General features: G+C 36.1%; 1 protein-coding gene across 1 annotated transcript in view; it reads right to left on the bottom strand.

The window, feature by feature from the left end:
• The window catches only part of NAALADL2 (N-acetylated alpha-linked acidic dipeptidase like 2), a 470,164-nt gene that overhangs the window by 52,186 nt on the left and 400,509 nt on the right, over positions 1-17,469 (bottom strand). Inside the window, 2 exon segments of the mRNA XM_032698178.1 lie at positions 11,025-11,090; positions 11,093-11,114. Coding sequence (XP_032554069.1) covers positions 11,025-11,090; positions 11,093-11,114 — 88 coding nt within the window.

Raw genomic sequence — 17,469 nt, 5'->3', positions numbered from 1 at the left:
CTAGAATCATGAAGTAGGGCAACTATAAACTAATTTGAGAAGAAGCCAGTGCATTTTTGTTTGGGTTTTTTTTTTGTTGCCTTGGATATTTCAAAAAGTTGTGATAAAAAATCTGCCAGTTTACTAAAGTGTACAACTGTCAGTATGTTGAGCCAGAAAGACGAGCTTTTGTAAATTTGAGCATTGTTAACTTTTTAAAAAAATTTACTTATATATAAAATATCTCATGAAAGGAAAATACAGCTACAAAGCTGATCATTTGTGGATTTGAGCATTAATAAAACATAGAAATCGTGTTCTATTTAAAATATCTTTTAAAAATATAGAAAATATCACAGAGTAGATAACCTTTAGTAGCATCTCTTATTCTATCAAAGTATTTGGATTTTGTGAAGTCTCTGTGTGTATACGAAGCTCAAATAAGCCAGTAGAAGTGTGACTTTGTCAATTAACATGCTTTGAAGAAATTAAAAAATAACCAAACCAAACCCCAGCAATTATATTTGTATGTCTGCCTGTACTATCAGAGTTTATTTTTTGGTGAGTTTTTTTAACAAGAATATTGGGCTAGTTATCAATAAAGTGATTTCATTGAGAGTCACTGCCCAAAATTTTTTCCCTGAGTTATTTAATTATCAGAGCTTTGAACACTTATCCACAGATGAAGTGAAATCTCTAAGGCTGCCTCACTCCAAATTAAAAGGACATGCTGATACAAGGCTGTCGGTCAGAAAGGGAGAGTGTTTTTATGTAACAAGATGTCACATTCTCTCTAAAAGGATCAAATCAGTTTGTATTCACTACTTTGATACTTTATTACATGTTTGATAAAAGCATTCATTTCTGACATTGCTGACTTGTATCATCCCTAGCAACATGTCAGTTTTCATCTTACTTCAATTGTGCAGCCCATTTTTGTTATTGGATGCTCCAAAATTACAGTGAGTTTTCGTGAATTTTGATGGATTAGCCGCGCTACTCTCCCTGTCCAAGCAAGTTTGAGACAAACAGGAGGGAGAAGCTACAATGTTTGAGCAAATTACTGTCCTTGACTACAATGTATATTGATGAATTGTGTCACTATGCAGTTTACATATTCTTTTAATATTTGATTATACAAACAATGAAAGCCATACATTCCTGGCCTCATCATAATGAAAAGAGGGAATCATAAGTTATTAACAAAAGGTTAATCACAAAGTTCACATTCAATTTGATCAGAAAATACTTAATAATGAATTTGAATATAAACAGTCAACATCATCCACATCAGTCAGATGCAAGTGTATTGTTATTTATCGGGTTATTTAGGAATTAGAACTATTTTGTCACAAGAAAGTAAATGGTCTCCTTCAGAGTTAATTCTTCTAAAGAAGGAAGCATGTAAGTGTTGATGGATCACATCTGATGGTAGCAACACAGAGATTAGTTCATTGCTTATCTATGAAAATTTAAAACAGATTAAGTGGAACTTTGGTATTATCTCTAGATATGCATATATATGTACAGTAGGACTACTGATATACCTAGCTACAAAATAAATGGCTATTGTTTCATCTAAGGAAAAGACAAGGACTCTATGAGACTGAAGAATTACACATAACTATAAGAAAACACTGCTTTTTCATGAATGATCCTCAAAGGAAATATATTCAGGACAATACAGTTTTATTGGTAACTTGATTTTGAAGAAATTTTTCTCAATTTCTACATAATCATATAACTTTCAGATGAGTAAAAGTCTGCCCATACTAGAATATACTACTCCATTACTCCAGAACACTTTCTATCCTTCTTTCTTCTACCCTACTGAAATGTTGCTTTTCATTTATTGGTTACTGGGCTCTGTCATGAAATATTTTAGGTCCAAATGCCTGTACTTTGTAATATTAGTATAAATTTGGAACTAAAATTATTCTAATAGATAATACTGATGCTGCACCTTTTAAAATCAATATTATATGTGCATGGTTGGAATTAGGCTGCAATTTATGAAACTCCCAGCCATTAATTTTACAAGAAGGTATTAAAAAAAAAAATAGCTTCACAGCCAGCATATGATCTCTGCTTATGAAAGAGAAACATCATTTCCACTGTAGGAAAGTACATCTTTTATATTGCTTTGGTTTTATGGTTAGTTTGCTACAGACAATACCCAGACCCTGGTCCAAGGAACTGCTGGTGGAGGGCGTGATCATTCCTGTTGGCTGATTAAATCCCATGAGCATTATGTTAACACACAGGCTTGAATCTATTCTGTAATAATTTGGTTTATATTCTTTTTTTTTAGCTCACCATAATTTTTTAAAAAATATTTACTACTTTTGTCTCACAGCTTCTACACTTCACAAAACTTCTTCACTCTGTTCAATTGTATTTGAAAAGAGTCTTCATGCTGATTTTGCAATCCTTCATTTGAGGAGATCTATTTAAAAGCATGTAATTGTGCTTTCTAGTTATATCCAATTTAAATGCCTGCATAGCAACATATGAGGAGGCAGACTAAAAGAAAATAAAGCAGAATGGCAAACTACAGTGTCAAGAAAATAAAGGACAAGGGCAAACTACTGTTTCATGCACAGGAGTATTTAAAAAAAACATCTTGAAGATTTTTATCACTGAGAATACATCAAGTTTCTCATACACAACCACTTACAAAATAATTCAGAACAAGAATTACAAATAAAGATTATCTGCCACTGGAATCACATCTGCTGTGAAGGCACCAAAGAGGCCCAGCCACTCCTATTAGTGCCACCCTGAATGTAAAATGAGAATTTCAAGGTGCAGCATATTGAAATCTGAAGCTTCAGCTGTTTGTTTTGGCTCTTGACCAGGATTTAAGGGCTAATTGTCATATATAAGGGCAGGCATCAGTTTGTGCTTATTTTTTCCTATTAGGTTCCTGCAGGCATCCTTCAGCTCAGGGCACAATGTGTTGATTCTTAGGAGCTTTTTTTCCAGGACGCACATTTCTTATTCATTGTCTAGACATTTAATTTCGGTCTTATCCACGCCTCTCTGGATGGCTACAATCCCAAGAAATGCTCAGAACCCAGAGGATGGTTTCAGAAGAGTTCAGATATCAGTTTGATGCCAATACAGGTGTTGACATTTAAAGACAAGATTAAAGACACTGTGAATTGGGTTAAGTCTCCTGGGAAAATCTGTCATTTTAAAATTCCTTAAGGGAATCCACAGTCTTGAAAATGTGGTTTTGAATTCAAGACTAAGCTCATAAAGGAAACTTCAGCACCTTGCAGTGCTTGCAGTTATGTCACGGAATAATGTAAAGACAAAACATGTCTAAAATACATTGTACAAATGTATACCAAAGGAAGTTATAAGCATGGTCCAAAAAATAAAATGAACAAAGAAACATACACTTTAGCAGCTGTATTTCCCCAGGTCTTTCTGCAAGTTGTTTGCAAAACCAACTAATTCATTCATAGTACACAATCAGCTACTTCCATCTCTTTTTACTTGAGCAGATACTAAAATTGCACTGACTTTACCTCATATTCACTCAAATGTAAATTGGATTACTAATTAAATTAAATTAAATCTAAAAAAAAAACAACCAAGAAAAAAGAGAAAAGAGTAGTTACTCTATAATTGTTAGTAGAAACCTTCTGTTTTAAGAGGTATGCTCTGGGGAAAGGACTGTCTGATTTGCCATCTTTGTCAAAAGTTTTGTAGACAGAAAAGAGCTCATTCAGTGAGCTGCTACGACAGATAAGGTACTTTTAGAGTACCCAAAGGAACTATCCCTCTTGAATGTTGGCATCTTCTTTAAAGAAAAACTCATGTTCCTTGCAAAGCCACCAAATTCAGTATGTGTGCCAACAACAAATGCCTGTGGTAGTACTGATGCTAAAGAATGGATAAATAAAATGACAGTCTGATAAATTCAGTAACTGTGTGAAGAATAGGAGAGTGAGAAATAGGAATATTCAAATAACCCCAGGCATATTCCTATCTACTAGAGTAGCAAGCTGTAGATTTGTTTTTCAGATTTGTTCAGATTTAAAGTTGTTGGATTTCAGGGGTTGAATACAAATCAAATGATTCTATGATTTTATAAACATATGTTGGCATTCCTTATAAAATACATGCACATGTCCAATTGTTTGACATCCCTCACAGCAAACTTACATTTTTGAAATAACAGTAAAGGATATAAAATAGATTTTCTCATTACACAGTAAACTGGACAAACTGAAAACAATAATTTGACTTATGCAATAAATATGCAGTGGCTTCTTTGTGCAGTCATGATTATCAACCATCGGAAAAAAACCTCCTCCCAAAAATAAGACACCTGTCACAGATATCCTTGCTGAGAGACTGTCACCAGTGTAGCTCCAGCTGCAGTCAGATCTCAACATAACCCAAATAAGGCACTGGAAAGGAAAGCACTGCTGCAGAAAACATAACTTCTTTCCAAGGCAGGTAAGTCCCACTAACACAGGCACTGCCATGGCCTCAGTACAGAGTAGAAAAATGGCCAGTTGGTCACAGCCAGTAGTCAAAATTTCAGCAAATCCCAAAGATGTGCCAAATTCAAACTTCAGGAATCTAGCTTCAGCTTTGTCCCAGTTTCTGTCTATAGTGTCAGACAAATCACCAGATTTTACAAGACAATTCTGTATTCAGGGGATGAGATGTAGTTGCTCATTGTAAGGACCATTTCTGGCCCAGGGTATTTCATTTTCTCATCTGTAAAATAGGGATTAAAACAATGTTTCCTCTCACTCCTACCTTATCTTTTGCTTAGTGAGATTGCTGTGTAATTTGCAGTAAAAAATGTCTTCCATGAGATGTGCAAACAACATCAATATTGGGTTTCTATTGTAAGATTTAAGATGCTAATTATATATCAATGTATGCTTTTATGCCGTGGTTTGGTTTGATCAGATGGATCTGACATGTATTTACTTATTTCACTTAAATTGCAGTTCTAGCTGAAAAATGATGCAATGATTTCTTTCCCTTCCCACTGATAGTTGGCAGACAAATCCTGAAAGCAACCAAGTACAAATTAGGTCTAAAAGAGGATCTCAGGAACTAATGGTTAAGAAGTATTCTGACAGAATTCAATGTTAACTTTTTTAAAGAACATACAGTCTTGTTGCAATATAAAAAATATTTAAGGAATAAAGAATTCTCTCTTTACAGTCAAAGAACTGAACAGCTAAGAATGTACACAGACAATCCATGGGAATGGTTTCTAAACAAGCCATGCTACTAATGGCACCTATTTTTTTGTTCACTCAGCTTCTCTTGTTTATTGGAACCTCAGTTCCCTGTTTATTTTGATATTTTCACAGTTATCAGAGTTCTCTATGCTGAAAACATTACATTCCAGCAACGAAAAAAGGAAAAAAAAAAACAACCTAATACAAAGAAAAAAAAAGGCCCAGAAACAATCTCGTAGTACTGGAGTCTTGACATCTACCCACAGCCCCATGAATATATGTCACAGGAGGAAACATAATTAGTTCTATCCTGTAATTCTTCTTCCATTTTGAAGGAAGCATATTAGCATATCAGCAGGAAATACATGGAAAATTTCAGGGGATAGGGGAATGGAGTTGTTTTTTAATACCTGACTGAACCAAGTGAAGCTGTGTTGGATGGTGCAGCTGGTTCATCAAATTTTTACCAGGGGTTCTGCAATTTGAGCTTATTTTTATTACCTAGTCTTTATCCATCAGAGTTCAAGTATAAAATGCAGGAGTCCTTCAGGCTACTTCCTTTTAGGAACAAAGAACTACTGAAAAATTCCAAGCATATCTCCCCTAACTAGGCTAGAGCAGATAGAGAATATGCTGTCTGGCCAAACACAGTATGACTGTCTGTCAGAAAACCTCATGTCTTCAGCAGCAAAGTCACCTCTTTCACATCTAATGCTGAGAAAATCCCCAGACAGCTTTTTTTCCTTTGAATGTTGTTACTTCCCTGTTCACCACAATCCATAGAGCATCCCCAAAGTTACTGTTCCAAGTTATATCACCAGATTTGGTCTTGTTTTTATTGCTGCTGACAATTGCTACAGAATAAAATACACACTGTTAGAAGGGAGTTTTCAGCAGGTTTGTATTTACCCTCTGCTTGAACTGGATTATATGTTCTTTCATGCAAGAAGGCTAAAGGTAAAACAAAAAGTCTCACTTGTGTGCTTAAGAGAATATGTGCTAAATCAAACCATTTCTGTGAATTATGTTTGCCTGTGCTCCTTTGCAGAAAAATTCGGACAAGTTTTGTGCAAATTCAGTCAGACTGTCACCACAGACAATACAGCTGTGCTTTGAATATCTCAAATATCATCAAACCATAAATACCAGTGAGATGATCAGAACCACCACCAAACCATAAATTCCAGTGAGATGCTCAGAATCAGTATATGAGATGCTGGTCAGTAAAGCAAAGCAAGTAATTTAAGTTATGAAGTGACTATGGCAATTGGTGCATTATGCTGATACAGCATGTTAGGGCAGATCAGAGCTGCTGAAACACCATGAATTGCTGCCAGCTGTGGGAGGGCAAATAGAAAAATTAAAAGATGTCTTAAGTCATCCTGCAATTTTTCAGCCCCAAAAACCCCAAAACCCATATGGGTGCTTTTATGTGTGACAGAGCAACCAAACAGTATCACAGACCATTCTGGCATCTGCACAACAAGGTCAAACTCCACATCTAAACATTAAGTATCAAGGGTAGACTGCCTCAAATATGGATATGGGTCAGGCCCCCCAGCTTGGTCCTCACTTCATACACTGACAACTGTGCTTCTGCTACATTAACCTCAGTCAGCATCTCTGTCACCTACCCCTGGTCCACATTCCCGTTTGTTGGCTGGAGGCTTGAATAATTTGTTTTGAAAGTACAAAATCATAACATAATTCATCTTTAAAAAGACATGAGAGTTCTGCTGGCCTGTGCAGAACTCATGCCTTTGGAGGCATGATGATGAAGAGACTGAGAAATGATGGGAAAGCCTGGCATACGTGACCGAAGACAGGAATTTTAAAAGTTACATCCAACGGAATACATTACTGAAGAAAGCTAACTGGAGAAATTACCTGTGAAAATTGACATTCCAGTGTGTCACATTTTCATGATGGAAATCAAGGCATACAGCAAAAATTTTCAAATAGCACAACACACAGTGATGGGGGGGAAGGCTGCCATGTATCTGTCTGGGCCTTGCAAGGACAAAGGGTTTTCTGGGCTTGGCTTGGATATGTGATACATTCATGTGCATCAGACTTCTGTTTCCTGAATATTTCAGATTAGTTCTGCACCCACCACACAAGCTCTTTAACACTTTAAGTGCTGTAACTGACTGGAGTAATATTGTGTCTCTGCTGTTCAGAAATCTTAAGCAATTCTGCCAAATCCTCCAGCTCTACGCAGAGGAAATTTTTAAATGGAAAGAGAAGATACATCAATGGAAATCCAGATGTCTCCATGCAAAGGCCACTGGCATGCCCAAGCATAATGCCACAGAGCTTTTTCAAGAACAATCTGATTCCCAGAAGGCCACGATGCAGTAGAACAACCCAAGAATGTGAATGTACTCTGCTGAAACAGCTATGCCAGGAACAATATGCTGTTAGAAATGTTTCTGGTAAAACTCTGTAACACAGATGTCCTGTACACAGTGTTATTCTACTGCTTCAAAATCTGCACTCTCAGTCTTTGGGATTGTAAGAATTTGACACCTTTACGTTAATTTAGATATGTTGTATTATCTTGGCATGAAAAAAAAGAGCTCATTTGCAGATACCATGCAAGAAGATATAAATATTTAGCAGAGGTAGCAGGAGCCAAGCCACAGATCTTCATTTTTAGGGAGATTACAGAGAAAAGAACTACCAAAGTTATGGATATCAATGAATGAGTGTTCTCTGTATTAGAGAATGAATGGGACTGGACAATGGGTAAATGGGAATATATATCCTCCCATGCTGCAAAGGAACAGAACAGTATGATCCTGTTAGAGGATGCCTCAAGTCAATATTCTTGTGCTGTAACTTATCTGTGGTCAAAATGCAAATTTCATTTACTAACAGTCCAGCAGTCTTTTCATTCTATTTGCTTCAGGAAGAGTATCTGCCTCTCATCTTTTTGCAAGTGTTTATATTTTTTAAAAATTGGAATATCACAGTATGTTACACAAAAAAATGTATTTCCCCTAGAAATGGAAACACTTCTCCCTCTCACTCTTTTATTTAGTGTTTAGAAGTTAATTGCATTATGGTAGTTAGTTATTGCACTACAGTAGTTAGCTCTACTAAGAGCTTCATAATTGGAGTGTTGAATATTCTCAAGAGTTATCTGTCAACACCCATAACTCATCATAAAACCAATTATGTCACTTCTGGCATGCCTTTCAATACTTTGGTGCCTGCCAAAGTAAAAGTCAATAAGACATTTTTCCATGGCTGATCCTTGGTAAGTGGCTCCAGTGGCATTCCTTTTTGGAGGTCTGCCATTCGGGCTTTTGGAACTGCATAATCCCAGTCTTATGAGGTTACTCCAGCAAGCGCACCTCAAAACACAAAAGTATTTTCAAACTTGTTAATTACTCCATTTGACTGGTTACCATGAAACACTGCACTGAATAACACTGATGGAATTTACTGAAAAATAGCGCATAATTTTCTGAGTATGCATGTGATAACAATGGAGCTTTACCTGACTTCTGGTCAGGTGGGAAAATCTCTGCCACACAGGAACACACTTCTCCATTTTAATATTTAATACACGCATTACAAAACACTTTTGAAATTACATGGTCTGCAAATCTCACTTAAGATATCACTAAGTTTTGCACTGCAACACAATTCTGTAATGAATATCTCGGTTCTTCAGCGCCAGGAAACCTACAGATTTCTCTCCCTTTGAATGTTTCAGGTCAGCCTGGTTCTCACAGCAATTCACCCTAAATCCACCTTTAAAGTGCCAAGATTTTAAGATAAATTGTTCTGACAATTGTCCTGACGAATTAGGTTTTCTAAGCATTCAGATTACAGATCTATCTACTTAATAGCTGCACATTTCTCATTAATTTTTTCTGCCACATTCAGAATCCTCCTTCTTTTCAAAGTGCTCGTGAAATTAAGGTAACCACTGATGCCACAGAGCACAAGCCACAATCAGCTGATTATTCATTCTTACACCAAACCTCATCTAAAAAATTACGTTGAAATGTTTACATTGTTACTTAGCATCAAGCGATCCACATGGGAAAAAAAAAAATCATTAAAGCCCTACTTCCCACAATGAGATGAAGGGCCTCAAATTATTTCCTGCCCAAACCAACACTAGCTATTTTCCACCAGCTTGAGTGGTCATACAAGCGAAGCAGACTGTGAGTGATATGCAGTGAAACATAAGAATAAAAGTTACAGTTTAAATATTTCATAAACCATTTCTGAGGGAAAAAGCCAATTAAAATTATCAAATGTTGAATTTATTATATTTGAATATTTAATTCTTTTAACGTAAAAAAACAAGTTTTGTGTGAAATGTCGTTTTGACGTTAAAAGCTAAAGTTTTCTGAAGCAGGTATGATACCTGTTTTATTTGCAACTGCAATGGGGTATACATGCAGCCATTTGGCAAGTACTTGTTAAGGAGCATTAATTTCCATCTGAGGAGTGGTATATTAACTACCAGCTAACTTCTCCACCAGCCTTCGGTTTTTTTTTTTCAAATATTAGTAGTTTTATATAAAGCTAGAGATTTTAACTTGGTCTCATTGTTCAGAGTACCACAATGAAAATAGTGAAGATTTCAGACTAAGGAAACAGCATTAAGGGTGCTTAGTTAACTAATTAAATTATAGCAAGTTCCTTTAAATGCTGAGGTTCTCACTCCACCACTGTATATACTATTCACCTTTATAAAAGCATCCTGGGCTACACTCTGAAAAGTAAACAGAAATACAGTCATATCCTAGTGAAATCTTCATCAAGTTTTATCAATGACCCTATTTAAAAATATTTTTGCGATTATTTAAACAGGGTCAAAATGCTTGAAGTCAACTATCTAATAAATATTTTTCTGTGTGCAGTAAATAATCACAGAACTATTTCCCTCAGACTTTGGGAACAGATTGGATGAATCTTTCAGCCCTTTGGCATCAAGGATGGTTTAAAAAAACATCAATTCCATTGAAAAGGTCTTCAGAGAAGACTTTTTCTGGTGGTTGTTCGTTAACTGTTAAACTCTGACAAGCTTCAAAACCATGTCTAGGAGTTAGTGTATTTTTGTGTGTGTGGTTTTTTTTTAATAACCAAGCAAACTAACAGTTAATAGTTAAAAAACCCCCAAAACACACAAACCCCAAGATCAGTCCCCTGTCTCTTTTTGCTATGGATGCTGAGCCACACACATAGCTAAATCTTCACATGGTTGATCTTTGCTGTTACCAGAAGAAATGTTTAAACAGCAGCTGCTTTTCCAAAAGAAGTAGCTTCAACTAAAGAAAGAAATCCATGTGGCCTACATCACTCTGGCTTTAAGAAAACCAAACTGTAAGAAGTATATGAACCCATTAAGGTTGGGGCTCATTTGTATCATGTCCCTTTGCGAAAACAGGGCCTGCAGAGTGACAGAAGAAGCAGCACTTTAGAGCAAGGAGTAATTTTGATTGTATTAATAAATAACATGGAGGGAGTATTATATTGGAGCAAGGAGAGGGGAGTCAGAACACATTACTTTGGGAGCATCCCCTCTGTAGAGCACCCTCCGAATCACAGGAATGGCCACCCCTTCCTCCCCTGCCGACAGCACCACGACAGCTCATAAAGGGAAGTACCGGTGCATGTAATATGCCAAAGAATATTCCAAAGGTGGATCTCAATGAAAAAAAACTCCACAACTTTTAACTACATTCAAACTAATCACGGGGAAAAAATAAAATATTATCTTTCAAAATTATTCACAAATTCAAATTTGGCCTTCTGAAGGAAAGTATGTAAAGGTGAGATGTCCATTTCTCTTACCTTCGCCAATGGTCTCGTGCAGACTGAAGGAGGGATCCAGCATCTTCAGTTTTGTTGCATGTACAGGAAAAGAGCTTCAGAGAGAAAGCTAGAATTCTGTGAGAAAGAAGTAAGAAGTCTTTAGGATTCCACATTGATTTCCTCCTTCAACATGCTTATTGGATTTTGTTGAGAGACTGAAAAACCCTTCAAATTGTTCTTAAGTTTTGACAATTATGAAACTTAGTTCACTGATCTAATTAACTGATTCCAAGTCCCAAAAAAGGCAAAAAAAGCCCCTAAGTCTTATGACTTTATTTCTGGAATGGCAGTTGTCTCTGTTATTAGGCTTCCAAAGCAGCTAAAAATTTTGCCTACAGGGAGACAAAAATATCCACACCGCTTTCATTCTGAGCTAAGCAGCAATCAGACATTTTATTAATATGTTATGATTGAAGTCTTCAAAAGGAATATAACCACAATAATCAAAGAATACTTTTTTATCTTCTGCAACCATCCTACTTCTCTATACAGTAATACCATCTAATATAGCAAGAGATTTTTGTCAATTCCCTAAAACTATATACTTTAGGTTGACCACTCTTTTAACATGAGACAATCTTAATACATCATTTGTACAAGATATTAATCTCTTCTTGTACTATAAGAAAGGAAGAAGTGAGGTTGCAAAATTGCTGTCACATGGAAAAAACAAACTTAATCCCAAGGAGTGGAGTAAAAAAAAGCAAAACAATAGAAACCAAAACTTCAAGCCTCAAAAGTGCACAGATGCCTAAAATTACATTTCATTACATTGCTGGTAGGTTTGCTTGTTAACTTTTTTTACAAATTAACGCCTCCATGATCAATAGTATACCAGAATTTCCATGTTGCTAGGAGATTATTTCTGGTAGAAAGCTCCCATCACCTTCTTTAAAAAAAAATATATATAATTGGCACTGAATCATATAAATTTTCCGTGTTTATTATGCATCTGTGTGTTGCATAAGTTGTCACAGAAGCATCAGAAAAATAAATGAAGTCATTCTTCCCTTCGGGAAACCAGTAAACTTTTTTTTATACATATATCTCAGGGAGAAGATGCACAAAGTCATTTATTACAAAAATAAAATACATACTTCAAGATTAAGTCATAACGCCTATTCATCTTTGTTTTAAGTTTGTACACTAGTTTATCATCTGACTGGGGGTCTGTTCAGGAGCACCATCATTCTGCTGTGGTGGTGCTAATGCTGTTCATCATCATTCACATAATTGCAATCAATAACTTAGAAAGAACCACATTATTTATATTCACTCTAGAGCACCTCACTGAGAGTCAGTGAAGGGAATGACTGATGATTTAGATTTGTTACACCAGATCAGATTATTGTTCCATCTAGACAAATATTCTTCCTCTGGAATCTAAAACTTGGTGGATTCCCTGTCTGTAAAATAGGGAGATGCTGCTTAGCTGGCTTTTCTCCCACTCTACTCCAGGCACACCTCCCAGCCAATATGAGATTACAGCAGCTGGGCCAAGCAAAACAGCAGCCTTTGCTTCTGCCCTCTGCCTTTTGAAAGAACACAATGTAAATAAGGAACAATCAGCAAATAGATCAAAACACATCTAGGCATCACAAGTGGCAAATCAGTTTGCTCATGAAGGAATCCAGACCCTGCATGGTAAGATCTTGAAAAGGATCACTATTTGAAATAATCTTGCTCTGCACTTTTTTTTTTTTTTTCCAAAAAGGCTCCTCTATAAAGAACTACTAGAAAGGCCAACTTACTCTGCTTTTCTTGCCTTTTATTGCCTTTCAAGCACTATCCTCATCAGAGAAAGCTGCATGAACTTCCTAGCTAAGAGAAGCCCACTCTTTATCCCAGGGAGGATGTGGCAGAGAGATGAACCCAAATGATGTTCCAAGAGCACCTGTCAGCATTTTACAGCAAGAGCAACAGTTTCCAACAGTGAGAAACTGCATCAGACTTCACATTTATTCTTTCAGCAAGCTCACAATAGCAAGTGAGTGTTGGGTTTTGGTTTTTTAACAGCAATTTGATAAGCAAATTTCTAGCAAATACGCACTAAGAAAAAGAAATGATAATCCAAAGAACATTAAAACCAATTATGTTATTCCTTTATGCTTTCCAACCACAGTAGGAGTTACAGCTGCAGTTGTTGTCCTCATACTCTGCCACACTCACTTCCTAAACACAAATCATCTGCCTTCATTCTCAGCCAGGCATTTGTATCCCCCTCAGTTTGTACAATGGGCAGCTGAATGCTGTGACAATGATGTCAAATTACAGAAAAACTGTTTCAAGGTCAGACCACTGTGAGACATCCTAAAATTTAGGAGGCCCAACTTCCAGTCATGTTTTCAAAATTTTCTACTCAATGTTTATTGCCTTCTCTAATTTTTTCTTTAAGCTCACAGCTATCTAATGGATAAAGAACATTTGCTCTTCTGATATAAAGTTGTGTTTTCATCATACAACCTTTACAATCTTTAAAGGATCACCCCAATAATCCTTGAATTCCCAATGCAACTATTGGTTTCTCTATGAGCTTTTCATAAGAGAAATGAACATGTATTTGGAAGTAGATTTCCAAACCCTCTCCTTGTCTTATCTTCTTTTTGGAATGATCAGTTAACGTGGTCTTTTCAATACTCATTTAATGAAGCATTCTGTGAAATTAGAAAGACATTGATGTTCCACTTTTCAAATAATAGGTCACTTCTGATTAAACTTCGATTGAACATTCAACTTTCAATCTTAAAACAAATTGCTTCCTTTTCTTTTTAATTTGAACCCAATTTCCTGTTGCCCTCGGGTCTTGTGACAGTAATTAATTGATTTATGAATCAATTAAATGGAGATCGAAAATGCAGGTGAAAATCCTTTAAAACCCCAGACGTGGCTTAGTCTTGCTTATTTATGATGGACACTTGCACTAAAATTCACTTCTGATTTACTAGACTCATTTTTCTAACTTAACTTATCCTTCCTGAACCAATTAAGTGAACAGAATGTTTCACCTTCTAAAGGTACTAAATTTGCCATCCCTTGTGTACTGTCTTATAACATACCTTCAATTTATATGCCAACTTTCAACCAACGCATTTTAAATCATGAGTAAAATCCCACCGCACTTCTGGTAATTTAATGTAAAACAGAATAAATACCAAGACATACCTTAAAGATCTATTCTGCTGTCATTAAATAAAAAAAAAGTTTTAAAATGTCAAATTTTACCACACACTCTCTTAGAACTGGAAATATTTCTGTAAATACATGCAACAAACAATTTTTTTTACCAGGCCAGGACAATGCTGCGTCTACAACATGTTCTGTTTTCTTGGCTTCTACTTTAGAAAAAGCAAAATTACCAGTTAGAAGAATTCTGAATTTATAAACTCAAATTACGTAACTAATAATTCCTTAATATGCTCTTATTCCACACCTGAATAGATTTTTCTTGCCTGATGATTATTCCCCATCATTTATAAGAAGCCCTTAATTTGGTGAACAATACACAAATATCTCCAGATTTTTTTTTTTTGAGGGGGTTTCTTTGTTGTGTTGTTTGTTTTGAAAATAACAGGCAGTGGAGGTTTCTCCACTCAGCAATAATGCTCTGTCTAGACAAACAATCTCTAGTCTGAAGTTCTTTAATCAGTTTGACTTCACCCTTGTTAATATTCATCTGAATTGTCCATACTTGGGTCAACTTTGTCCTTCAGCCCTTCACAATATTCATGCCATCAATTTTATAATGAATAAAAGTAAAAGACAAAAGGAGGTACTACAGAGCACAACAGAGAAAAAGCAGTGAGAGCAAAAATCCATCTGAAATTTGTACAGGTAGGCCAAAAGTAATAAATGTGCTAATCTAACACTGCTGAAAGCCTCCAAAGCAAATACCAAGAGAAGGATGAAAGCCAAGAGAAAACTGGTTTTTTTCTTCATACAGACCAAAGAATAATGCCTAGAAGATGAGAATTTAGAGGTTGCTTTCGCTGCATCAGGACTGAGAATACAATCTGTTACCTGTGCACATATACATATATATATATATACATGCTATGTCTGTTCTATGAGCTATTAACCTGTTTCATTCTTTCTGCCTTTTTGTAATACAACAGCACAAGAATTATGATTGCAGCAACCCGAGGGACACACACAAACGTGCAGTGTCTGGCCAGTAAAACACAAAGTAGTCCCTGCACATGTTCAGAATTAACCTGGGAACACGTTCAGTCAGGAAGCTGAAGTCATCTGTGAAGCACAGTATGAAGTTATGCAGTGCCCAAAACTATTACCCAGAAACCCGGGGGCTTACAATTGCATGAGGACTTGCCTGCATCTGTATTCAAAACCGGTGCCAAAAATTTGTCGTAGCATGAAGGAGAAAGCCCCGTCAGGAGAAAAGATAAAGAGAGAGCAGCGAGAAGAACAAAAACACCTCCGAAATCTGCACTGCAGGCTCTCACTAATTCCTTCTTCCATTTTACCCTAAGTCAAGCAGTTGGTATATGGTGTCTTGGCAGCAAATAAACAACTGCATTTCTTTGTGAAACAGCTGTTTCACCTCACCTAAGCCAAAAGGCCATCTCTTCTCCATTTTTCTTTTTTTTTTTTCTGCTGGCAGCATGACTGAACCACAGGTTTGACTTTAAGAAGGATAAAAAAAGGGAGTAATAGAAAAGGGTATTTCACAGACTAAAATATGGCTAATCATCAGCTATCTGGAATACTTTTAGCTTGGGAGGGTGCTGTAGACTGAAGCAGATTTACCAAAAAAGGTGGATTATGTAGCATAGAACATAATGAAGCCAAAGTAGGGTTTTCTAAATATGTGAGTTAATTGAATTGATGGAATAATACCAGGCATTAATGGATTGCACATAGGATTTCTCACCATAAAAGCCCTTAAAAGCTGCAAATATATTGCAGGAGAGAGTTCATGCCTCTCCATCTCACTATTAGGCTGACTTTTCCTTTTCCAGCAAATGCTCTAAATATCTAATTAAATATCATCCACCAAATCCAGAAAGGATTATTAAGCTATATAAAAGTTGGTTTTCACTGAAACAGAAGACATTAAATGTGTGCTTTACAATTATTTTATAAAGCAAAGCTTTGCAACTGCCACAGTCTAACACGTATCTTCAAAGTGAGAATGCCCCTACTCTGAAAATGAGAATGTCAGAAGGAGTTTCTGACAAGAGCCTTTTCTTTGGTATTTTTCCATTTCACTTTACTGAAGAACTTTTAGAAAAGAAACAAAAGCAAATCTCTTTTCTGTTGAATGTTCGTGTAAAGATGTGCAGTGACCTTGCAATGTCACCCAATGCTGGACAAAATGAGCAAGGCCTGCCAAATAAAACTGCATAGAATACGGAGAGGCAGAACTGGAATCACTGCTGCACAAGTTATCTTATTATTCAACTCAATTGCAGCCAGAAAAACTCAAGCCAACAGTCATCGGAGAGGAAAAGAATATAAACACATTTCTCTCATCTCTTTTAATTTACTGTTTTCTTCCTTGTGTTAGTAAGTGAATTGAAATAATCACTGTAAAGCTATAAATTCACAGAGCACGAACAAAGAAAGCAACTTTTCAGATATCAGGATGCTTTCCTGATACTTATTCCTCTGCAGAGTTTCCTTGAGGCTTTTAAACTGAAAGCAGAATCAGCAGTTTAGGTAGGAGGAAGCAGCCAGAGCCAGAAAATCTGGAGACCTCACAGAGAATCTTCCCAAAGTTTCAGAATGTTAGAAATAGGAGGCTCAGCTCAGACTCACTAAATCTATAGAGAACAGCTTTTCTTGGATGTGTTGTGTGAAGGACACAAGAACATTTTATGATCAATTGTGAGCATTCAAAATGTGGACAACATGCTGTGCCAGGAAGGTTCATCCTAACAATATCCTGCCATAAGCCTGAACCCCAGTGACAATGTCTTTCACAATCACAAATATATCAATCACAGTTTTTTTATTTCTGATTCAACACTTCCTATTTCCAGTTTTTATTTTGAGTGCTCAAAAAAAAATATTTGTTACTCCAAATTAAGAAATCTGATTTAGCCACTGACAGATGTTTTTGCGAGGCTCACCACCTTGCAGTAAGAATAAAAAGTGGCTTTTGCTAAGAATAATAATGTCTTCAAAGACACTTATTTATTGAAAAGCCTTATCAATCGTTCTTTAATGACATAAGAGTATATGAAATATTGCAAATGCTTTTGAGAGCATCATTGATTCAAATCAGAGCTGTTTGATTGTCCAGTGATTTGACTTTTTTTCCCCCAAGTATTAAAAGACAAAATTGAGTGTCAACTACTAAGAGCTACCGACACAAAACAAGTTTTGAAACCTATTCTAGATACTCTGCCACAAAATTTTAGTTGGCCTATTGAATTTAACTCACTCAGAAGGACAATGGTAAAACATTACT

Source organism: Chiroxiphia lanceolata, chromosome 10, assembly GCF_009829145.1.
Source record: "Chiroxiphia lanceolata isolate bChiLan1 chromosome 10, bChiLan1.pri, whole genome shotgun sequence".
In the NCBI taxonomy this organism is placed as follows: domain Eukaryota; kingdom Metazoa; phylum Chordata; class Aves; order Passeriformes; family Pipridae; genus Chiroxiphia; species Chiroxiphia lanceolata.
The sequence above is the reverse complement of the archived record's forward strand: the minus strand, read 5'-3'. Positions and strand labels throughout refer to the sequence as shown.